Here is a 24,492-nt window from a genome sequence, read left to right on the forward strand (position 1 = left end):
TTGTAGCAACCTGTACTTTGTGAATGAATATCACCCACAAGAAATTAAGTAAAATATTTATATGGTTATTAGGGTAAATACTAGTTCAAAACATCATGCAGCTTGTTGCCATTTTTTTATTGAGGCAGAAGAGTGACTTTGAGTAGGTAACGGTACAAAGAAAGTCAGCAGATTTAACCACAGGAAGATTTCTTTTTGAAAAGACTGCATACATTTAACTTACTGCAGCTTAGCTTGCCTTTATGTCAAGGCCTATACACATGTACTTTAATTTAAAATGTGACTATTTTTTTGTAAAGTTACTCCTCCGGAAGCTTAATCTGAATGGTTCAGATGGTGTTAGCAGAGTGACATGAATGTTGATGTCAGGAGGTGTTAGAGAAAAATAGTAGCCTTAAGAAGACAGTGTTTAGAGATGTGGCAATAAATTTACTGCGTTAAGATTGAGAAAACAGGCACTTTATGAAAATAATTTTCTTAAAGCTTTTTTTTTACCACCTTAAAATATGAGCCAATCATAGATGTCACCACCTGTTCCTATGCCATTTAATAAATGAAAAAAACACAAGTTTTACAAGCAAGTGTTGGTACTTTGAAGACTACTACAAGCCTAAGGGAGATGTGTTTTTGAGATGATCAGCTGCATAGGTCGATCAGAGCAGAACGGTTTCAATGCAAGCCCATTTTAAAACAAAAGAAGTAATGCTTCTTGGAGCAGTGATGAGCAGTTATGTCATCTTTTATTCTTCAAAAATAGTACACTTGGGTTTTTGAAAATCATCAATAAGTATTTCCTTTGCCAGTTCAGCGCCTCTGGGATAAAGTAAAACAGCTTAAATATTCAGTGCTCATGCAAGATACACCAGTAGATTGACACTACTACACAAGTTTCCAGATCATGTATTCAGCTTTATTCTGTTACACAACAGTTGGTCTTCAAATGCTGGAGCACTATGGTAATTCAGCTTTTTCCTTTAGTTGATCTTTCATACATTGATTTCTTCTTTTTAGCCTTTGATACTAATTTTCGCATTGAGTAGGGAACTCTCACAATTTGAAGGGTGTTCTTATCTGATGCAGGAATGACAAATCAATGCACATCCTTGCTTTCTTTAGTTGGCCCCATCAGAGAAAGAGATAATGCAGTAAGAAAGTTGAGGGGAAGAAAGATTCCAGCTAAAGTAGAGCATTAGTAGTCATCAGCTAGAAGACAGAAAAAGGGTTAAGAGAGACAGGTAGTTAGATTTTCATAACAGGAAAGATGCAAGAAGGCTATTTGGGAATTAAGCAAATTAAAATGCTAGCTCTTACTTTCAATGGTGAGAATACAGGTGCTAGCAGCTGAGCCTCTGTTGTTGACTGCTTTACACATATATTCTCCTTCATCTTCTGGGAAGGTTTCTGGCAAGTAAAGGCAGTAGGTTTCTCCTCTTTCAATGTATTGATAGTCCTCAGAGTCCTGCAACATTTCCCCTTCAAACCACCATGTAACTTCAGGTTTTGGTTCTCCAGTAATTTTAACTGTAAATCTCACTGGTTCGCCATCAACTACTGATGTGTTTTTCAGTGACTTCTTGAACCAAGGAGCTCCAGATCGAGCTTGATCCTCATCTTCACAAGTAGAACCATTAACAATGCTTCCCTCCTCTTCTTCTTCCTCTTCTCTTTTCTGTTTTAAAATAAGTTGATTTAGAACATATGAAGTGGCAATAGCACTATGACTGCTAGTGATAACATACTTGATTACAAGTTACTGTGTTTCTGAGAAGGGGAAATTCCACATCTGTCCTCACTATGTAACAATGCACCCAATCTGGATATGCCACAGACAGTAAAATGCATTTTAATGAGGCTGGAATGTTGGTGTAGAATACAGGCATGAATGTCAATTCCATCTTCAGGTTATTCAAGGGATGTCATGACCTTTCTTCGCAGTGTCTCATACTCTTCTGCAAGTGTTCAGGCCAGGTTGGATGGACCTTTGAGCAACCTGATCTAATGGGAGGTGTCCCTGGCTACGTCAGGGAATGTAGATGATCTTTAAGGTTCCTTCAACCCAAACCATTCCTTCTTTTTATGGGGAGTATGTGAAAACACCAAAAGCAATTTTATTGCAACAATTCCTAGCACCTGCTAGAAGGAGTGAAACATTCCTTTTATATCTCTGGTAGTGTTGCCAAGAGTGGTAATTGACAGTGGTAAGCTAAGTTAAATGACACTTACGCCTGGAGAATATTATTTTGCAATTTATACCTTCTGTAATGCTGCGTCAATTTCTTTTTGTTCAAACTGCATGCGTAGTAATTTCTGTTCCTCAATCCTCCTCTGCTCCTCTTCTTCTCTGGCTCTTGCCATTTGCTCAAAACGAGCCTTCATGTTTACTTTGTGAGTAAATGGAGCCTCAGATTTCTTGGCTGGTGTCACATCTACATCGTCATCCTTGGGAAAAAAAATAATTAAAAACAGGACTTAACTGTTATTTATTACCTTTATCATATATATGATAATAAAACTAGTTTTGTGTTCCCAGAGGTTTTTTAACTGAGCAAAGCCACACAGAAATGTGGTTTTTTCAGAAGTTTGTTTAATGAGTGTAGGGTAAGTCTTGTAATAGTTCATCCCAGGGATAGGACAAGATTTTGGCAAAAGAATTTCAAAAATGATAGGGAAAAAAGTATTCCTAAAGTTTTATTGATATAGAAATTGAGCACTTCTTGGCAATTGTAAATCCTCAGTGACTGGAGTTTTATGCCATTGATATGAGCATAGGTTCAACACCTAATAACATGGTTGACCTTATGAAAACAATTTGTGTCAATCACTAAGTTAAAAGCTCAAAAATAGGACAGGCTTTGAGCTGATGCTGAACTGACTGTTGTGGAAAAGAGCCAGAATGGGGCTCAGATCAGGCTTGGTACCATTAAAATTCTGTGCTCCGTCTACAAAAGTTCACACTGGGCTTGTGGATCAGAGACTACTTTGTCGATGGGCTACACTGACAGCTCCACTTCTTGGGGTTTCCCCTCTGAAAAACTCAAGGTCCTGGTCTGAAGTGTAGATAAGTAGGCATCCTCTTCTGCTCTACCCTTGAGGAATGAGTATACATGACAGAGACTTGATCTTCAAATGGTATTGTTTGAGTTTGGTAATTGAATTTTTTATTCAATTCATGCAGTAGAGAATTATTTAGGACTTCAGAAGGAGAAGCAATTCAAGTGATGATTAATAGGTGATTCTCAGATACAGATGTTTTAAACCCTCAGACTGGCAGGTGTCAGATTAAGATGCTGAATTAAGGACTTTGAGCAGAAAAGCAGATCTCTGCTTGACCAACGACTGATAATAAACTGGTGCTGTTTCTTTTAGGGATGCTGAGGTGTGATATCCTTAAGCATCCAAAGGAGGGAAGAGGAAAGAAGGGAAAACATAATTTTGGAAACAGCAAAATTTGATGAAAGCAGCAGCATTGCCTACTCCTGGATCATTAGTGTGCTGTCCTGGATCATTAGTGTGCTGGTTAAGTATATCATTAACATACACAGAATGGAACTTACCTCTTGAAATTTTTCAGCTTCCCTTTCTCTTATTTCTTCATCCATTGCTCTTCTCTTTGCTCGCTCTTCTTCAATCTTCTTCTGTATTTCTTCTTGAGACAATTGTCCTATTTTTTCAAACTTGCTTTTTAAGTTCTTTGCCTGAATAGAACCACTTCTTTTTAGCTTCATTAATTCTTCATATTCTTTGCTTAGCTCAAAAGTTTCAGACTCTTCTTCCAGCTGTTAAGAAATTACAGAATGTTTAAGATGGAAAATGCCCTCGTTATTTTTATTGCCTGTTCTCCCCACGGATGGTATAATTCAATACATTGCAGTTCTCTTAGTTATTTGAAATCAGTACAGAGACCTTTCCCCTGTAATTTATTTTTTCCTTGCTATCTCATGATGAATGTGTTTGTATAACTAGATACAGAGTTTAAAGTATCTTGCTTGAATATGCCCTTTGTTCAAGGGTTGCTGTCAATAAACTGCCCTTCGCAGACTCAGAAAACCAGACACTGACCAATACAAAAAACTTGCTTACCCAGAATACAGAATTCACTTCTACTTACTTGCAATATGAAGTAATCCTCTAAAATACAGCTGTTTTGTTAAATAAAAAAACACTGCCTTTTAAATCTTTTTTTAATTCAATAAAAAGTAAATGACATTTCAGGATGTCGTGGCTGGAAAAGAAAGGGCAGTTGTGGGTCCTGCAGTCAAACCACATCTGAAGTCACAATTACTGATATTTTCTCCCTCCTTTTATGACCTCTGACTGATTGTAAAGCTGTACATGCATTTTAGCTGGATGTCCCTGTCCCTGCTTCCCCAGGATTACTTGAGAACATCACAAGCTAGAGACTTTATTACTTGCTCGGGCTTTGCAACAAACAATAAATTAATGCAGTTCTTTAACACTCAAAAGGGAATAATAAAGAATTGCCACCCACAGCCAAACTGAAGTGTAAAGTTCATGAATGTGATGTTTTGAACATTGGGGATGTAAAGCAGATTTTGTGTGTGATTTTTAAAATCCACTGTGACAAGTCTTCAAACCCTTGATACCAATCATTAAAAAGTTGAGCCCATTGTATTTCTTTTCTCATTAGGTAGCACAGGATTTCCCTGTGGAAAAGCAAGAATTTTTCACTTTCCTACTTTTATTTTTGTATTGTCTTTTGGGAACAAGATATTTCTGTTCTCCCAATATCATAAATACTATCTAATAATTTTAGTAATACTCCAGAATTTTCAGAAATTACTGCAAAACCAAGTTACACATTTGTAACTGTAGTTACTTCTAAGGTGGCAAGGGATAAACACATTTTCCTGGTAGATTAGTGATAAAAATATCCTTATATACAATGTTTTAAAAGTAAGGCTTTCTATTTTTCTTTTCCTTTTTCATAATGTTGAATGTATTAATTTAAAATTCCTTTTAAAGGAATTTTTATTTACAGTCTCAAACTTTGAGATTTTAGTAATAAACTGATCTATTTTATTTTTATTCAGAGCATGCTTAATGTATCATTTGATGTACAAACCTGTCCCATTTCTTGTCTCAGCTGTTGAAATTCTTGCCTTTCCATTTCCAACTTTTGCCTACGCTCTTCTTCTGTGCGCCTCTTTTCTTCTTCCATTTTTTGTCTCAGCAACTCCTCAAAATTAATTTCCAGTTTACCAGGTATGAGAGATTCTTGAGAAAAGGTTTTAAACATTTCTGGTGATTCATCATCCAGCACCTGCTGGAAATTCAGAGCATTAATTATATCTGTGATGAAATCACAGCACTATTCAGACACTTCTGGTACATAAAGATAAGGGACTGCTTTGTCACATCTGCTCCAGTACAGAAAGGTGCACTGTGCCACTGTGGGTATTCCTCTAATGTTGTGGGAGGGAGTGATTTGGGGGGGGGTTGTGTTTGACTTTAACTAAATGCTAAACTTTTATAATGAAGATGAAGGTGGTTTTTTAAAAAGCAGTATTTTCCCTCTGCGTGGGAGGATGCCCTCTAAATGCACCTTTAGGACCTGAAGCAATTCATTCTTGTTTACTTCAGACTATCATTAGACAAAATGTTTGTGTTAAAATGTCATTGCTCTTAATGCTGAAGTACATTTATCTGTAATCTTTTTTTAAGCATTCTGAATTACATTCCTGTTCTAAAGCAGTATTAGTATTCCCATTAAGGATAACTGAACAGAAAGTTCAGAAGAAGCTCTTCTTTGTGCACAAGTTGTTATGCTAAGTTTTGTGGTTAGTTTATTGGTTTATACACCCACCAGCAAGGGTTTCCTCCTTTCCCTATCCTTGTCTGGCTTCAGAGCAGGGTTAGGCTTGGTTGGCATTAGGAGCAGCTGGCCTATCTTTTAGAGTAATTCATAAGATAGTAGGGCCTAGGAAAGGCAGTTTTCATTACTTCCAAAGCAGGAAGTATAAGAACTAGTATTTTATCAGATGGAATGTGTTGAAGTACTAAAATATGAAGCTGAACACTACAAAAGCAGCCAGTAGTGACAGTGAGTTATGCAGGAATTTTTAAAGTAAGTTTGTGATAAAACTTACATTAATGTATGTTTGTGCATGTAACTATAGAAACTTATTAACAGAGATGGTCTCAACAGGAATGTTCTGTAGGTAAAGGTGAGGTGAGGTACTGATCAGGCACTGAACAGGAGGGTAATATGGCTTATGGCACTATTTAATCATGTTTGAAAAGCCTTGTGGCAAACCTGGAAGAGCTCAATGTGCCCTAAGTTATAGGCATTTCCAACAGCAGTAATCAGTCAAATGCTAGAAGTAATTAAAGGGGCAGCATTTCCATTTGAGAAAGCGTCCTGACTATAAAGGGACAGAAAACACATTTCTAAAAGAGCCTTTGGCACTACTATTTATTGCTACTTACTGCCATTGTAACCCACACTTTTCAGTGCTATTGGTGTCATCTTGATTCATACCACCCTCTTGACTTACTTTGCCCATATCTTTGTTTGCCACAGCTCTTTCAGTAGTTTTTTAGCCCAGTCGTGCTCAAATTCTATTCACTACAGCTGTTACTCAGATTTTCCCTCTGAGTAAGCTTGCAATTGGACTTCAGCACCACCATTCCTTCCAATCTTCATCTGTTTTGTGTAATACGGGCATATTTGTTGGAATTGTGTTGTGGAGAAGTGAAGTCAAAAAACAAAGCTGTGAACTCTTTCCTAAAGTGAAAACTTTAGTGGTGCTGCATAGTTTTTAGAAGCTACCTGTGACTAAATTAGCAAAGAAACATGAAAGGCTCTTGCTGGTGATGCATTAGTTCATAAGCTCATCACTTCAAGAACATACTGAACCTAAGTGACCAGGAGAAGCATCAATTCAGAATTTGCCCATAAGTGCTTGAAAGCTGTGCTTGTGAGCAAGCACTAGCAGCTCTCTCTGTATTTCTGACTTAACTTATGAAAAGACAGTGAGCCACCTTCTCCCTGGCTAAAAACCCAAGGATTCAGCTGAGTTGTGTGATGTACAAAACCCCTGTAATTAGTTCAGTAAATATTTTAGCCATGCTTTTTTCTCCTGCAAAGTGGAAATGGTTGGTTGTGAGAACCATTCCTGTAACAACCATGGTTTGCAACACAGTCAGCAAATACTCAGAGGGCAAACAGGGAAATAATTTTTTCTTATTTGTGCTAAGACAGGTTGTTTTTGCAGCCTCTGTTAGAAAAATACTATCGGGGACAAAAGATGATTGCATCAGTGTAAAAGTGGTCACGCTAGTCCTGGGGAGCATGGAAATAGCACAAGGAAATGTGAAATAGGGAGATCCAAAAGGAGGTGGCATTTGTGTTTTCCAGCCACAATACTAGCATTTCTCTGTGTGTATACTTCCAAAACTAAATTAAAATGAAGGAACAGTAAAAAGTTCTAGAATAACAGCTTAATGTGCATTTTTTACTGTCTTTAAAAGAGAGGACTATTACATTTTTAAACATTTTAGGACATATCTGCATTGCTGCTACATTTTGTAGCCATGGAAAATAAGGAAAACTGTTACAAGTAGTAGCAAATGTAGAATTTGTATTCAGGATGCTACTTAACAGAAAACTTTCAAGTACATAAATGCTGAAAATATATTTCAGTAATTTTTTCAATTACAGGCCACTTTCACTGTCTGCAGGTAGAGTAGTCACAGTCTCTGTGCTGCATCTGATGGATTGAACCCTGTTTCTTGCCTGGACACCTGAATTTAGTTTCTTGCTACACTGAGGCCAAAAAAAAGACTTTCTCAAGAAAGCAGGAAAAAACAGAAGCAGCACATACTTTTTGTGCTTCCTTTAGTTCTCTACTGCCTTTTCATAAAAATTGTAGTGGCACAAGTCTCCAGTAGTAGTCTTTTGTTTTGGGGGTATTTTTAAATGTTTTTAGGTTCTATTTTCTTTCTTTGGAGATACAGACAGACACTATTTTTCTGTACAGTATCAAATTAAATTTACATTGTAGCTTCTCTAGGTAGTCTTTCAGCAAACAGGTCTTTGGCCCAATTTCCAGGCAGAGGGAGCCCTGCCAGCAATATGAGTACTCATACAAAGTTTTCATCTCTCTCCCAAGTATTGCTTTGAGTGATTAAGAAAATGTTATTGGGCATGCAGTTGGTCTTTCCCAATTCAATCACAGAGGACAATGGAGAGAGATGCTACCAGATAACTGGGTTGTTCCACAGTTCTAGATTGGCACATCCTGCCTTGCCTTTTGAAACAAGCACTACTTAGTTCTAGTTTATATTTGTGTCATTTAATACTGTATTTGCTGATGTCCACCAAGAAGTAACTGGCTTATATCCAAAAGCCTGCTGCATCTTGGAGGGGTTGGAGTAAGTATGAAGACCACAGTTAAAAGCACTGTGGCTATTTTTTTTTAAAATATAAATAATAGTTGCCACCCTCTGAAACTGGGCATCTTTCTCTGCTTTCAGGTAGTGTATGTGAGTCCTAAGCCCCTGAAAATTTGTCTCCAGTACAATCCTAACTCACACTTTAGAAGTCCTTGCATATGACAGAAATCTGTATTTGTCAAGGGAAGATAGTATTGCAAAGTGTTCTAATGGTAAACACCACAAGTTATTTTTTGTTTTTCTCTGAACAAGCATTAAAAACATCAAGGAGCTGGGTTCAACCTTCTTAACTTTTCCTCCCTAAAGAGCCACAGATGACTGGAAGATTTGTACTTGTAGTGAGCATTTTTCTACTATGCCATTAATTGTGATTTAGCAGTAAGAGATGATTGGTGGACACTCTCTAAAGGTAGGGAGATAAACATGGAGATATAAAAGAACTTGCTCTCCCAAAAAAACCCGAACCAACAAACCCTTCTTGCGAAAACGTTTCACTTCCCAAGTTTGTTTCATCTAGCATAATAATACCCACTGGATATAATACCTGGTTTTGACTAAATTATCTGAAATTCTCTCTAGGCTTTCTGGGAGGAGGGATTGTTCTCTGATGATTTTGGGTAGTTTACCCCATTACCTTCTAATAAATAGTAAGGTGAACTAATTAATGAAGGAGTGGAAGCATGTGTTCCTAACCTTTATTTAAAGCTTTTTCCCAGCTTCTTTCCAGTTTGAGATTTAGGTAAAAATTAAAGTCTGTGCTAAACCAAAACACCATACCATGTTCTTCCTTGCTTCAGCAAATGCTCTTTTCTCCTCTTCTATGCGTCGTCGTGCATCCTCTTCTGCTTTCCTCTTTTCCTCTTCTCTCCTCTGTCTTTCTATCTCCTCAAAACTGAGTCTGAGTTTACCAGGGCGGAATTCTTTAACAGCATTTTCAGATTCTTCATCACCACCTTCATTTATCTTAAGGAGAATAGGGAGAGGAAAACATAAAAAGCATTTACCCGAACAAAAAGATATCCTTTATAGTAAATAAATACTCTATTCCTTTCTGATCTTTTATAAATGCTGCTTTCTCCTTGGGGGGAAAAAAATGTATCAAGAGTTAGGTTCCTATGAGAAACATTTTAATCTTTGTTTTAGCTGGGCAGGGAGAAAAGAAATTTTCATTGTCCTACTTGTAGCTTTTATAATTTTAAAAAATCTGTTGAGTGTGTAATTCAAAGAAAAATGTGTTATCAGGAAGAGGCTGGACAATTAAGTACATACTTTATGGTCTCATTGTTGGATCATTTACTGTAAATCACTCTCTATTCACTTTATTTACATCACTTTCATAGACGTTTATACCATCAAGTCTTTTTGTTTGTATAGAAATTGTTTCCATCAGTGCACCAGTTAAAGAAATGCTGTAGAGTCTTATAGCAAAACTGAAACAATTAGTATTTTGCTGTTATTCCAGACTGAGATTTTTGTTTTTTTTCTTTTTAGACATTTAATCATCACTGAAGAAAAGGAATTGAAATACTCTGATCTCTTCACTTTAGCTTCTGTCCAGTGAACATTCACCTGCTAAGAGAAGCCTGTGGTTTGCAAACTGCAATCAAGAACCCCTTTCAGAGGACATCCCAGAGTACTTTATCTGTTAGTGGAGGAAGTAGACTGGGAACTGTCAGAGTACTGATAATCCAGATCTCTATACTGTGAGCAGCCCTGGGACTGGTAGGTGGGGTAGCCCATTAGGGAATTAGAGAAATCTTTTATTTTATTTGAAATTCATAAGGGAAAAAATAAAAGAATTGAAGAAAATTAACTGCTGAATTCTTAAGAAAAATGTTTACTTCAAATTTTGACAGCCACTGGTCGGCAGCTACAGCTGCATGTTAGAAAATTTCTTCTGATGTGGAGAATTTGTACATTATTTCACATTACTTGATAAATAAATGCATTAACATAAGGAAGAGAGATGTGAATTTTCAGTTAGAACACCTAAGTGGCTTCATGAAGTTCACTCTCCTTCAGTTTCTTCCCTCTTCTACTTCCCTAGAATCCTTTGCCCAACCCCAAACAAAAAGGAAAAAAGTGCATTATTGACATAATGGGAAGGTTATTGGTGTGAAACAACAGTGATTTATTGGAGGTGGAGATGAAGAAGTAAACAATTTGGGCATCTGCCTAAACCTAGAACTCTCTCAATATGGACCAGTTGGGAATTTGTTTGTTTCAGCTTTCTAGAAGTTCTGTGTTGTTGGTTTTGTTTGTTTCTGTAGAATATAAATGTTTTGAATGTTTTTGAAATATAATCAAAACAGTGATCTAGAGCTGTTTTTCCAAGACTGTTCATGCATAATTATACTCTGTTGAAGCTAGCAAATTCCTATAAATAATATTTTCCAAGTTTTTATGTAAGATTAAAATCTCATTTCTTGTTAATCTTGTTTGTATGTGAATTTTGTATGTGAATTAACAAAGTCACAGTGATCATGACTGAACAGGGGAAAAGTATTCAAATACTTCAAAAACGCTATTGGAACTGGAGTATGGTAAAGTGAGGAAATACAGAACTAAACTATCTGGTTATCTTAGGTTAATACAAAGTGCATGATTCCTTCAGTATGATCAAAGAACAAACCATAGTGAGGTCTTTCTATAGCTGAGCTAATACAACTCTGACTTATAATAAAGAACACATGTGGAGGCAGTTTTCCAAGTAATATAAAACAGGATCTGTGAGCTGCATTTCTGACAATTTGGGGGACTTTAGTAATTTATAGTATGTTGTTGTTTATGTCAGTACATACAAGAGTCAGTATGTATGTCAGTACATACATACATACATTTCTTCGTAAGAGGAGAGTTGTAATTGATGTATATCTTTATCACACAAATAAATATGGGGATAAGAAATAGCATTCTGTTACTATGGAACATTTGCATCAAAAATTGGTTACTGAACCATCTGCAGCACTACTTCAGAACAAAACAGCCAGCTACTCCTCTCCTTGAAGGCTTATAGCTTAAGATATTAGAGAGTGTAGATAGAAAACCTACTACATTGCTGACAAAATCAGAACACCTGTATTTCTTGGGTTTACTGAAAGAATCTCTAAAGTATTATGCCAGTGTGGTTACTGAGTTAGAGCACAGGTCAAAAATGTCTTTCAAAAATTCATTTTTGGACTCTTAACAGCTGGAAATAAAGTTAGGGAATAAGAAAAAAGAAAAATCCCATACAGGAAAGAATGCAAAAGCATATCCTATGTGCAAATTCTGTACCAACACGAGCATAACGTGTACTTGCCATTCTCTGTCTGGCTTCTTCAAAGGCACGTTTTTCCTCTTCCAAACGCTGCCTTGCTTCTTCCTCTGCTTGCCGCCTTTGATTCTCCTGTCTTTGTCTTTCCAGTTCTTCAAATGTGACTTTCAGCTTACCAGGAGACAGAGGCTCTTGAGTTTCACTGTTTTCATTTTCACCCTGTGTAAGAAAAATGAAACAGTCATATCTTAAGCCAATAAATATCTATTATATAGGTGTTTTTGGATGACTGGTTTACCTTGACAAATGAAAGGCACTTGGGTTCCTTAAGGAATTGGTTTTGTTCTTCATATTTTAGCTTCATCTCTTCATCCTGTGTCTTTATTTGTTCTGCTCTCTCCTTCCCTGTGTTCTCAGAGTTTATTTTCATCTTCCCAGGTGTCCTGGTGCTTTTTACAGGCACTACTGTAACTAGCAGTGAATCATCCCCTTCCTGTCCAAAAAGATATTTATTATATTTTCATGAAACTTGACTTCTAGATAAACTCATTTCTTAATGAAATTGATGTTTTAACCTGTGTGCACAAAGCTTCCAAAAGATTTATTTGTGTTCAGTATTAACCACAAGAATAAATCTATCTGCCTGTGGCAGTCACTAGTTTTCTTCTAATATCTGAAGAGTATCAAGACTGAATTATATTTTAAACATAACTGCTGGCAAATTCCTTGACTTCTTTATAGATTTTCATTAACAGTTAGCTATAAAATCTCAAGGTTTGGAAAAGAACAAGTGTAACTTTGAATAGACAGCAATTGTAACCACACTCTACTTCCAGTCTTTACATTTATTACGTAAATGATAATAAACTGCGGCTGGAATAAGCCAATAGGTCAATAGAGAAATATGTAATTTGTAATTTCTAATATACAATTTGTCAGGTAGAGTAATTGGTTTTTAAAGGATGTTGCTGCTTCACATCTATTTTTACAACTTATTTGCCACAATATATTTTACCCATATTTTTTCATACTGTCGAATAAGTTAAAACTGATGAAATTGGGGGTTTAAGTTTTTTCTTTCCAAAACTGTAGTAGGAGTGTGATTTTCTTGTGTTAGTGAAAGACAATAGGACCTTTGGTCCCAGCTTTTTGAAATTGAACATTTATTTGCAAGACTTAAAACCCATATGGTAAATTAGTAAAAAAATTTAAAAGGTTACTGAGTGAGGTGTTTAAACATCTGCATATTGTCAGAATCCCCCTTTAATTTCAAGTTTAAGGCAAAGAGCTTTTAAGATAATTCTTTGCAAAGCCAGAGGACTTAAAAGTATCATTCCCAATAGATATCAAATAATTCTGGAGGCTTTGAATATTTACATTTTAGATGTTTTTAATTAACCACAAAGTATTCATAGTCCAGGCTCTGTTTCAGACTTCAAGATATTGATTTCAAGTACAGATATAGTTCCATAAACTTTAAAAATTTGTTAGCTCCTTGGTTGAACTTTAATTAGGTATTTATGTGCTGTTTTCTAAGTTTTCCCAACCCAAATTACAATTATAAAACAAAGTGAATAAAAATGTAGGTGAACATTTCTTTAAAAAAATCTGATTACCTCAGCTGCTGATTCAGTTCCCGTATTGTTAAAGTCATCAATCTATTAAATGAGAATTTCATATGATTACATTAATTTGGCTCTTTGCCTTAGAGTTGCAAGCATAGAACTGGAAATTCTTTTTGTATCAGTGATATGTATGTAGCACGTAAATTCACAGAGATGGTAATGACAGAACCTCTGTTGAAATACTTCAGATAGGTCAGCTTCTTGAGGAAGAAGCAACAAGACATAAAACATCCCACACAAAGTCTGCTAAAGCATTCTCAAGACAGTGCTGAACCAAGAGCAGTACTTGAGATGTCCATTCTTCATTTAAATATTCCAGAATTGTGTAAAAAAAAGAAATTTTTTTTTAAATCTAAAGCAAAGGTATTTATTATTTCTGATTCAAGTGACATTGTCTTCCCCTCAACTTCTGAAAAAAGCCTAATGCTGTGCTTACTTCCTATGGTGTGTCTATGTTATGGTCTAAAACTCACATAGTTTTAAAAATTCTACGTGTATGTACTTCTGCCTTGCAGGTTAGGTTAAATATATGCTAGATGCAATGCCAATTAAAGTACAGTTTTAACAATGTTAGAAATTCTAGTAGAAAACACTGTCCAAGAACTGACTTCTCCTATAGCACTGTTTTTCATTTCTTACAACAAATTCACACCTGAATGAAGTACTACTATAATTTGGTTAAATAGAAATTTGCCTATGTATTTAGTCTGTCATTTAAATGTTTACTCTCACCGCAGCATTTGCAGCACTGAAGAAAACTTGCAAAAGGAATTAAGTTTGATATCCGTGCACAAAATTCTACAAAAGACAGAATTTGCTTTACTGGCATCAACGAAAGTTGGGAGTCTCTTCATATATATATATATATATATATATATATGTGCAATGATGATTCACAAAATGGCAAAGGAATAAAACATGATCTGGATCTTCATGATTTATGATTTTTATTGCATTAGTACTGCATTAGTGTCTTCTCATTTTTGCCTGCCAGTGGCATTTTCTACTACTTCTTGCTTGCCTTAGTTCATGTATCACTGAACTGTATTCACTAATTTATAAGCAAAGGTTGTCTACAGTAAGAGTTGATAAAATACAAGAAACATTTTCAAATTAATTTAGTAAACTCACATGCATATGACAACAAAATTTGTGCCTGGTTCCTACCAGGTTTATGCCTGCCCAGTTTCATCTGTAACTCAATTTTAGAGCTTAAAAGAAATTTAGTACTGTAAAGAAATGAAGACTCTATGAACATTGTATCTCACTTCCACCCCACTGAGCATCTCCCATGTAAATCATGTAAGTCACTACTATCAGAAATCTTAAGGTCTAATCTTTCTGATCAATACAAAACATTTTTCACGTTTTTTACAATTCCATCCTGACTGTTGTGATCAGATGAACATACCTCCTGTGCCTTTTTTGCTAATTCTCTTTGAATTTTTCTTTTCTCAATCATATCTTGTTCAATTCTGCGCTTTCTTTCTTCTTCCGTTCTTTTTCTTTCTTCTTCTTGCCTTTGCTTCTCCATTTCTTCAAACTTGCCTTTAACAGTTCCTATGGACATGAAATGCACAGCTGAGCAGTTCCATCTCATACTTACCCAGTGAATTCTGTGGCCTTGAAAGTCAAGCTTCTCTTACCTATTAGCTTTGGAACATAACCCTTTTCTATTTTAGATAGTTTGGTGTCATCGTCTTCATCAGATCCAAGCAGTTCTTTCATCTAGTTGATGAAACACAGAAAGAAAAACTGTCTTTATAACTTAAATGAAACCCAAATATTACTGTCTTAAAATAATGTAAATAGATTTTCAGATATAATATTAAGTATTAAAATAACATAAAATATTAGCAAAGAAAATAACCTCCTGCTTTCTCCTGTTCCATTCTCTCTCTCTAACATATTGTTCTTTTCTTCTTTGCTTTTCATCTCTAGATCTCCTTTGATTTCTTTCTTCCCTTGCTTTCTGCATAGCTTCAAATTTATCCTTTACATCACCCTTATGAAGCTTGGGCACATAGGACTTTTGGACGGGTTTAGATGAAGAAAGCAGAATCTTGGTGAAGATATAGAAGAAATGAAGATAAGAAAAAGAAAGTTGAAACAGATGGATAGAAATAATCTGATAGGTTGGATTAAAAAGAATGTAAGAACATAAAACAGAAATGCAATTGATATTTTGAACTTTGTGCCACAAGCCATCATCAGTTAAGCATCATTGTATTTGTTCATAAACAGTCATAAATACTAAAATATCTAAAACAACATTCAGCATTAAACTATTAAATTAGATACAGATTTATATTGTTGCTCTCAATCTTAAGCAAACACCAAAGAGATTCTCTGCCCCTAACATTTAAAAGAGATAGAAAGACATAGATGTATAATACAATATGAATGGGAGTTTTTCTGCAACACGTCAACAGCTGTCGTTTTTAAATAAACAGTAGTATTTCTTAACTTAAAACTTCCAGTACATTATATGCTTACTTTTTTACTATTTAGAGAAAACCAGAAGCCCAGTGATTTTATGTTACGAAGTGCAAAGATCACTGCACTCTCAGGGCTCTGATGGTGATATAACAAATGGACACTGCTTTGCCAGTGATTACTCTGTGGGTGTCCAAACACCAAAGGTTCCCGCTTTCAGAACTACTGTGAAGTTTTCTCTTTTTACAGTGATGACAACAGGAATGTTCTCAATAAAGTAATACTGAGAAAACTGGCTGAAAACGTTCCACGTTTCATATTTTTCCACCTACACCAGAAGTTTTTGTTCCTGCTACTCAGTAAGTCTATGTAGAAGAAGAAAGTAGCCTTGTATATTTACATTTTAGAATCATGCAAATGTTACCCAGAATTTCGCCACCAACATTTAAAGCTTCTTCATATTTCGTTGCCTTTATTTTGCCCTCCTCCTTCATGTTTTTCTAATAAGAACATAATTCACATATTCCATCAATCTTATGCTACTTACAAGTCCCCTTTCATTGTCTAAAAATAGTGGCAATACTAGCAGACTTCCAGAATAATTGTCTTTTACAATTATTTCTAATTCTTATTTTTGCAAGCATCAGTTGTAAATTATTACATTGCCTTGATTACTTTAAAATTGGTACATACCTCAGTTTTCTGTGCAATGTCATTCATGGTTACTGTATTGTGCTCTGCACCTGGTGTGTTTAAGATGGCTTTCAGTTTCTACCTGAAAGAAACAGTTGTAGTTATATTCCTTTCTTTTCCTTTTAAATGATACTTTAACCATCTTCCTGTAAATAAGTTTGCATAGGCTGAAATTGATGTATCACAATTTCACTTGGTCCTCTGAGGCTTTTGAAGACATGAATAGGTTCTAAGTATGCCACAGTAATTAAAAGAACAAGCTTATGATTCACTATTCATGCTCATAACTCCTCTATATAGTCCTAGGTATTGGGTTTTAATTTCCATGTAAAAAAACTAACAACTTGGAGCCAAACTCGGGCTGCCCTGGCTGCATGTTGCAAAGCTGCTGTTCCCGGTGCTCGGGCAGCAGAAGGGACGTCCCCGCAGCTCCGGGCCGAGCTGTGAGCCGGGGCTGCGGCTGCAGGAGCTTTGCCAGAGCTCAGGCCAGGAGCCCCCGGCCTCCCCGCACTGCTGCTCTGCCCTTGTGCGGCTGCAGGAGGAGAGCGGGGCCGGGGGAGCCACCTGCGTGTCACAGGGCTCTGCCCTTCACCCAACGCACGACTCCAAAGTAACGCTTTCCCTTCTCCGAGGGCTGTTCTCCAGGGAAAAGTAGTGCTAAAAACTATGAAATGGGATAGGTAAGCCACATACAGATAAAGTATTTATATAATTTGTGATCTGGAAATTGCATAGCATTTTTTAAAGGAAAATTGTTAGACATTTTAAAGTACACTCTTTACTAGGAAACTAACAGAAAGGCAGTTTTTCTTCTTTTTTCTTTTCTTTTAAACTTCAGATCTATCAGCTTGTGGGAGGAAGGAAATCATGACATGACTCCAGTGCTACTGCTGTCCATATTGTATCGATCCTCGAGTGCCAGGAAAGGCTAAAAACTCAGTGTGCCAAACATGGTAAAAATAAGGGCTCAAAGGTTCGAAGGAAAAATGCTGCAAAAGTAGCTTACCACTGTAAGGGACTTCTCACTTGTCGTTTAGAGGAACTGAAGTCAGGGATTTTCATGATATGGAAAGTTAAGCTCTTATTCCTCAAATTCTCTAATTCTTAATTGCAAACAGATTATGAACACAGAAACATTTATGTGGTTTTAAAAATAATTAAGAGTTGCTTTCATGTAAACTCTTCAAAAATACACCAACATCACCAACGGTCACCAGCACTGCTGTAGCTTCACAGAGAGAATGGGATTCTAAGATATGTTGGGATGTTTTTCCCAATGAAAGTAGTCACAACATATGAAGCAAGAGCACTTAGCTGCCAACGCTTGCCCTGATTTACAAATTCTAAACTCTTCAAATTTGGCTTCAACAGAGATGTTCTGGAGAGCACTTTGGTGTTCCCTTTCAACAAGTTAGTATGGAAGGTCACACCACCCCCACCCCACTCCCTCATTTGTAGACTGATAGGAATCCAAGGCATTTCAGTTTCTCACTTGTGAACACATGAACATATAATCACTAAGTGGCAGTTCCTATTAAGATTGTTTCAGGTCAGCAATAGCATGTTAGAATTGTGTGGAGTCTAGAAAGGCAGGTAATTGCATCAGCATTCTGTAGCCTCAGGGTCCCTATAGGCTTTATCATACACTTGTACACTGTGCAGGATTTGCACATCTTTATAAGCTTTAGCTGATTTCTATGCATGTAAGTAAAATCCCCACTGTGATCAGTATAACCTTAAAACTACTTAAAATCTTTTGACTTCTGTATTTTCATAAGCAGGTCTTAGAGACAGTTGTCTGATCTCTTCTTGTGCTACTCCACTCTTTTAATGTCTCCTTCCCTACTTGGGGCTGGCAACCTTTAGCCTTGTACTTTACAAACAGCAGCTGACTCAAAGGTTTACTGCAGGAACCCATCAGAGAACAAAGGATTGTCATAAACTGGTGCAATCCTTGCACTGAAGTAGCCTGGGACATAGAGAGACATTTACCCTTGACATGGGGCTGGAGCAGAGAAAGAAGACTCAAAGATAATCTGTCACAAGAAATTCTGTTTCATCTCAACACCTCAAGGTAAGGTTACCACTAATCTTGACCACAGCAATGTACCACATGGACAGGGCTACATCCTAAAGTCATTTGAAAACTGACTATTCCAAAGTCTGGTTTATTATGTGCAATTAATTGTAAGAAGATGATATTCATGAGTCAAGACTTTGTCTTGAACCTGATAGCTCCAATTACCTGAACCTCTTAACAGTGGGATAACAAATCTCAAATTTTCCCTAGAAGTGTGAATGTTGGAAGAAAATTTCTTTGCAAATTCCTGCTGTCTGAACTTCCAAAATAGTGCCAGTCCAACAGGTTGTGGGCCTTCAAGACGGCAGATGTATTTCTGCCATTTGGAATCCTGCCATATCTGCTATTACTTTAGGCTGCTTTCCAGTTCATTGGCATCACTAACTCTTAATATGCTTGAAGGTTAGCCAGCTGGCTCTAAGGCATTTTGCCTCTACAGGTCATCCTACCTCCACCTCTGATGCTAAAAGATATTGATACAAAGCACCAGCGCATTGCTAAACATGATACCACCCATGTTTCACTTTCATCCCTCTGCATGGCCACTAAACCTTGAGCAGGACCGGCAGCTGGACCCTGCCTCGGGCACCCCTCAGGGCAGATGAGTCATTTCCAATAAAGACGATACAAAATCTTTAAGAAAAAAGGAAGAACTTCTTGAGTTTTGGGTTGGGTCTGTGAGGGAGTGGCCACAGCTTCGGGAAAAACCACTGTGGACTGAAGCTCCTTTGTATCTGCCTCACCATCAGGAGAGGATCACAGTCAATGAATTGTTGCTGAGAAAACCCCAGTGGCTACATCAGAAGTCCTGACACCTACAAATCGTGGAAGAACAGTGCCTTCCTCATCTGCCAATAGCTTTGCAAAAGTATGCAGTAAGAGATTTTCCAACCCAAGAAACCTTGACCTACTTATTCACTTTTAGATGAACTAGTTATATTTTTAAGTTGTGCATTTATATACGTATGTATTCTTGTTTTGTATTTTCCCAGAGTTCATCTAATAAAAGCAATTCTTATTTTTTGAGACAACACACGTCTTCCTGTTCAGTTTCTTACTTCAGAAACTATTTCTCCTATTACAAAGCTGTCCAATCTTAATATTCAGTCTCATCTTTTATTTCCCACGATCAACATACCTCAGCAGAAGCTGTAGGAGCTCTTCACTGAGGCTTCCCACTCAAAAAAAAAACCCAGACTATAATTTTGAACATAACCATGATCAAAAAATTAGTTCAGCTTGTTACCCTTTGCACACCCAGTCTCATCACTCCAGCATTCACCTGACGGTAGTGTAATTTCTTTTCTCTCCACATTTTACCTTTCCTACAATTAAATGACATATCATTGATAATGTTGGTCTGGTGTTACAATGTTTATACTGAAAGTACCAGACTACAGGGCCCCTTGAAAGGTCCACTCCTCAAGAAAAATTTAACTTGCATCCAGTGATCGATGGTTGTACCTCTGGAATTGGAACGAAGAGAAAATGCCATTAGACTTGACTGGCTGTAATGCAAAGAGGGATCTCTAAGTTCAAGTGAAAATTTAATACAAACCAGTAATGCATAGGACACTAGGCAGCAGATTAGAAATATTCTGTAAAAAGATAAATTACTGTTTTCAAACATCTTACTCATTTACAGTAAATAGACAAGCGATCATTTCTGATATGTCTTGACCTGTTACAATCATAGCACTTTTTCAACTTTTCATGCAGCCTCCCTAAAATCTTACTTCAGGCAAAAAAAAGTCAAAAAAGAAAACCATTCAGGGGACACAGAAAGTTTGATGGCTCACAAGTCCCAAAATCCATCTCCTTAAATTTAATTAATTTCCATTTCTGAAAGCAGGTCAGAGTCCTCAATTGATCAAAAAAAGTTGTGCAGCTTTAACCAGATTAAAAAAAAAAACTTCCCATAAATAATAAAATTCCCTTTCTTTTAAAATATTCTTGTTTTTCAGGGGCATGATAAACATCCTCACATGAGACACAAAAAATACTAGCACTTCTCTGAACTGAACACCACTCTTTACAATAGGAGTATGAAATCAGGACTTTGGAAAAAGGTCCTGTTCCTCTGTGATTTCTCCTTTCGGGAGGCCCCCTGCTCTCCTACTGGGTACTGTGAGTTATAAATAAGCCCTTCATGGCACAGTCTAAGTTACATTTACCATCTGTCTCCTCTTTGTGATCTATTTGCAGGGAAGACTCCATTATACAAGAAAACCATACTGTGAGAGTTGGAAACTCACTACTTGCAGCCAAAGCACCAAGGAGAGGCAAACAGTCCGCAGCATTGAAATAGTTAACAAAATATTGAACAGAACTGGAAAGAGGAGGGGAAATGGGCATCATTTATGTCCCCCCCTGTAACTGGTCTGGAATGACACTACCAGTTGTTGTACCAAATTACAGATACTGAAGGAGATACTAAAATTATCATGCATAGGGGAAGATCCTGAGCTGGCATCAACCGTCATCTCCACTGAAGCCAGTGAGTTATGACAATCAATACCAGCTGTCTGAACTTCACAATTTGTATAAATACAAAATGCAAAACTACTTCCACTCACTAGTATTTCCTTCATTAAGTCTTTACAATTAAAGACCAGAATGCTTACCAACAAGTGACCCAGATAATTTAATTTCGAACACAATCTTTTCCTCAATCTTTGAATCTATCACACTTCAATATTTATTGGGAGTCCCATTTTGTTGTTGAACAGTCCTTGCAGGTAGGTTGTCATTTCTAAACACACTTCTTATGAAGGATGCCTAAGTTTTATATAGCTATAAACACTCCTAATGCAACAGTGCCATTCAGCCCGACTGTTAAAAAAATGTAATCACCCTTCTCTGTACAAAAGGTCCGTTGATTCCTTACTCTCTTCACATGCTATTATGGGGTACACAGGCTCCAGAGCAAATGTGGTGGGAGTTCAGAGACTGCTCTGGTAATGGGGAAGTCCTGCTGGGATCTTCTGGCCCATGATTTCATGTTCCATGGTACCTGCTGATCCTAATTGCAAGTGGCAGTAAATTGTGAACTGAGGTCTCCAGGACAAAAATCAGTATATTCTGCCCCACACTACAGTTCCTCCATTCCCTGCTGTGTCACGGCAGCTGAAGATGAACCATTTGCTTTGTTGACTTCACTGATGGGACTTCAAAGATCAAGGTAATTCAAATACTGGACATGAGGCGCTATTGCAATTTGTATCTTCCCTGCTGACAGGACACAGCCTTTCTGCCTCTTCTCAGAAATGCTCTTGGCCAACCCAGACTGAAGCCAGGGTGGTCACCCACAGTGGTCACGGCCCGAGCTCTGCTTCCGCCACAAAGGAGAGGTCTCCAGGGCTTCCCAGAGATACGCTGCTGCTTCCCCTTGAGCAACCCCACCCTGCTGGTGGTGCTGATGCCTGTAAAAGCTGGATCATGTGTACCACCTTCACCTGAGCAGGTATGGGTGCCTTTGGTGCAGGGGTCACTTCCATTGCCTCCTGCACTGCTCTCCCAATGCCAGGAGCTTTCCCCACTGCCTCCCCACAGCCAGTCTGACCACAGCACTGGTCCTCCTTAAAGAGGTTTCAAAGCTGGATAACCACGTAAATGCTTGCCTGACTTCTTTCACTGAGAAAACTCATCTAATGTATTCTAAATGCAGTTAGAGAAAGTATTCCTTACTAATGTCTTAAACAATCTACACAGCTTTCATAGCTCACCAGACTGTGCTTTCTACATATACCAGTCATATTCTCATACTTCTGCATGCTCCTTAATTGATGCAGTTGGCCCTCCTATAAGACTAATTATAATTCATAATTTTATTTCACTGCACAATTTTCTAGGAGATCTAATGTCTCTTAAGACCTGAGATCTAAGGTTGAGTACTATGTTTTCTACCATACAGCTACTTTCTGATTAATCTTTGAAATTCTGACATGCTTCATTAAACACGCTTTTTTCGACATTTGTTGGCTAAAAAGAAGCCCTTATTTACCGAAAACAAATGTAATAACAAATAGTTTGCAAGCTGTCACAGAAACCGAATATTTTCTTCCAAGCCACTCTGTTTTACCGCCATCACTTCAGGGTGAAGCAGAACCAATGGACGCACTCAGTGTGCCCTCGCTGCTGAAGACCACACCAACAAAACTGAAGTCCTCCGCATGTCGACACGCGGTTTATGAAAATCGGGGATTTATGGGATTTTAAACTAATTTTTATGAGCCGCACATCACCCACCGCGGGTCCCTCACGCCAGGGCGGGACGGCCCTCCCGGGCTCCGCGTCCCCGGGGCCGCCTCAGCGGGGCGGCGGCGGACAGAGCCCCGCGCACGGCGGCGGCTTCGGTTAAACCGCTGCAAAAGCGCCCGGCCCCGGCCCCGGCCCCGCGGGACCCGCGCTCGGCGCTGCCGGCACCGCTCCCGCACGGCTGCGGCTACGCCGCCCCCCGGGCGCTGCCCCTCCCGGGCCCTCCCGCCGCCGCCCGGCTCCCGGCGGAGAGAGGAGACGGCGCTCCCGCCGCGGGTCCGGCCGAGGGGCGCCGCGGGCAGCGGGCCGGGCAGGCGGCCCCAGCCCCAGCCCCGCCGCACGCCGGGGCAGCGAGGCCGGCGGCGGGGAGGGGAGCGGGGCGGGGGGGGCCGAGCCCCGCTGTGCCCCTCGGCGGCGGAGCTGCTCTTACCTGTGCGCTGCCCGCGCTGCGGCTCGGGGCGCTCCGGCGGCGGGCGGGCTGCGCTGCCGAGCGCCCCTTGGCTGCGGCCGCCGCTCCGCCGCTGCAACTTTCCATAAAAGTCGCGACGCGCGCCCGGCGCCCGCATTCCAGGCGAGCCCCGCGCCGCGGCAGCTGGCCCGGCCCGGCCCGGCTCGTCCCCGGCCCTGCGGCTCAGCGCGCCGTGCCCGGCCCCTCGCTGGCCGCGCGGGGGGGGGGGGGGGGGGCAGCCAGCCAGCCAGCCAGGTCCCCTCCCCGCGGGCAGCAGCCCGGCCAACAGGCTAATTTTGGGCTGGAAGCAGCACCGAGCTATAAATAACCGGGGCGGCGAAGCCGCCGTTTTGCTGCGCGTCCCTGGCCGCGCCGGCCCTGCCGCAGGGCAGCGGGCGAGCGGCGGGCGGGGGCTCCGCGGGACGCACGGCGGACACCGAGACCCGCCGCCCGCAGCCGCCGCCCGCCATCGCCCTGCCCGCGCTGGTCCCGATCACCGCGGCTTTTCCCGGCCACGGCCCGGAGCTCCCCGGCCCGGTACCGGCGGGGCTGCCCCGGCCCGGCAGCCGCGGGTCAGCCCCACTCACCGCCGCCGCAGCCCCGGCGCGTCGCTCCCCCCGGCCCCGCACGCAGGGAGCGCTCGGCTGCGCTGGCTCTGCCGGCCCGCGGGGTTTTATACCTACGGCGGTCCGGTGCCGGGTCGGTTAATGGCACATGGAGAGCGATCAACTAATAATAGTAATGTGACAGTTCGCTGATGGAGCGGGGAGGAATCTCCCTAGTGCCAGACGGCGAGAGGCAGAGCGCGGTGGCTCAAAGCAGCGCCTGTCGCTGGGAACTTCACAAAGCAGAGGCAGAAACGTGATTTTATTACATCTGAATATATTCCTTTTCCTGCGTAAAGAGGACTTGTTTCCTACATGTTCAGTTGCAAGGTTTCCAGCGCAGAATTTTCTTCCTATCTCTCTTGTATTGTGTCTGCCAGACTGGAGCCTAACTTCCAGCTGGGTTATCAACATTAGGACAGTAACCACAGGACCTTAGGCTGTGCAGATCTGAACAACGGCCACCAAAGCTAAAACACAAAACGGGTTTGCCTTTTGACGGACAGAGGAGGCACTTTCCCCCAGTGCCACCCTCGGGGCAGCCGTACTGAAGCACAGGAGCGGCACCGGGGCTTCCGACTGCCAGGGACACACCCGCTTTCAGCAGATGAACACGTGCAACACATAAAACAAATCTGGGCAGATCAAAGCACGGATACATTGTCCTTCTACCGCAG

General features: G+C 39.7%; 2 protein-coding genes across 21 annotated transcripts in view; one reads left to right on the top strand and one right to left on the bottom strand.

Moving 5' to 3' along the window:
• FUBP1 (far upstream element binding protein 1) overlaps window positions 1-10,848 on the top strand; it is a 34,435-nt gene extending 23,587 nt beyond the window's left edge. For 6 of the 8 annotated variants that reach the window (XM_069023096.1, XM_069023092.1, XM_069023095.1 and 3 more), the window contains one exon: window positions 9,907-10,848. In XM_069023096.1, coding sequence (XP_068879197.1) covers window positions 9,907-9,924 — 18 coding nt within the window. In that variant the 3' untranslated portion in view covers window positions 9,925-10,848. The remainder of the gene's footprint in view (window positions 1-9,906) is intronic. The other 2 variants (XR_011152462.1, XR_011152465.1) reach the window with 2 other exon arrangements.
• Window positions 444-23,904, bottom strand: NEXN (nexilin F-actin binding protein). Of its 13 annotated transcripts, none has more exons than XM_069023089.1 (14): window positions 23,890-23,904; window positions 16,426-16,507; window positions 15,167-15,358; window positions 14,943-15,024; window positions 14,708-14,856; window positions 13,288-13,329; window positions 11,970-12,164; window positions 11,717-11,890; window positions 9,193-9,378; window positions 5,084-5,284; window positions 3,555-3,776; window positions 2,254-2,439; window positions 1,312-1,669; window positions 444-1,203 (listed from the first exon to the last, which is right to left on the bottom strand). In XM_069023089.1, exons 2-14 carry the CDS (start codon window positions 16,450-16,452, stop codon window positions 1,190-1,192), a joined length of 2,028 nt encoding a protein of 675 aa, XP_068879190.1. In that variant the 5' UTR covers window positions 16,453-16,507; window positions 23,890-23,904; the 3' UTR covers window positions 444-1,189. The 13 variants fall into 13 exon arrangements, with proteins under 13 accessions (XP_068879190.1, XP_068879186.1, XP_068879189.1 ...); XM_069023085.1 differs by lacking the exon at window positions 23,890-23,904 and adding an exon at window positions 23,798-23,870; XM_069023088.1 differs by lacking the exon at window positions 23,890-23,904 and adding an exon at window positions 23,798-23,848 and having other exon boundaries at window positions 16,426-16,503.
• Between the last annotated feature and the right edge of the window lie 588 nt (window positions 23,905-24,492).

This window comes from Aphelocoma coerulescens, chromosome 8 (genome assembly GCF_041296385.1).
Source record: "Aphelocoma coerulescens isolate FSJ_1873_10779 chromosome 8, UR_Acoe_1.0, whole genome shotgun sequence".
In the NCBI taxonomy this organism is placed as follows: Eukaryota; Metazoa; Chordata; class Aves; order Passeriformes; family Corvidae; genus Aphelocoma; species Aphelocoma coerulescens.

Excerpts from the sequence above, each read along its gene's own strand:
- NEXN (XM_069023082.1), bottom strand. The coding sequence starts at position 23,297 with ATGGAAAGTTGCAGCGGCGGAGCGGCGGCCGCAGCCAAGGGGCGCTCG. Across the intron at positions 15,359-16,425 it reads ACATTGCACAGAAAACTGAG|ATTCTGCTTTCTTCATCTAA; the intron begins GTATGTACCAAT and ends ATCTTCACCAAG. Across the intron at positions 15,025-15,166 it reads GGAACAGGAGAAAGCAGGAG|ATGAAAGAACTGCTTGGATC; the intron begins GTTATTTTCTTT and ends TTCATCAACTAG.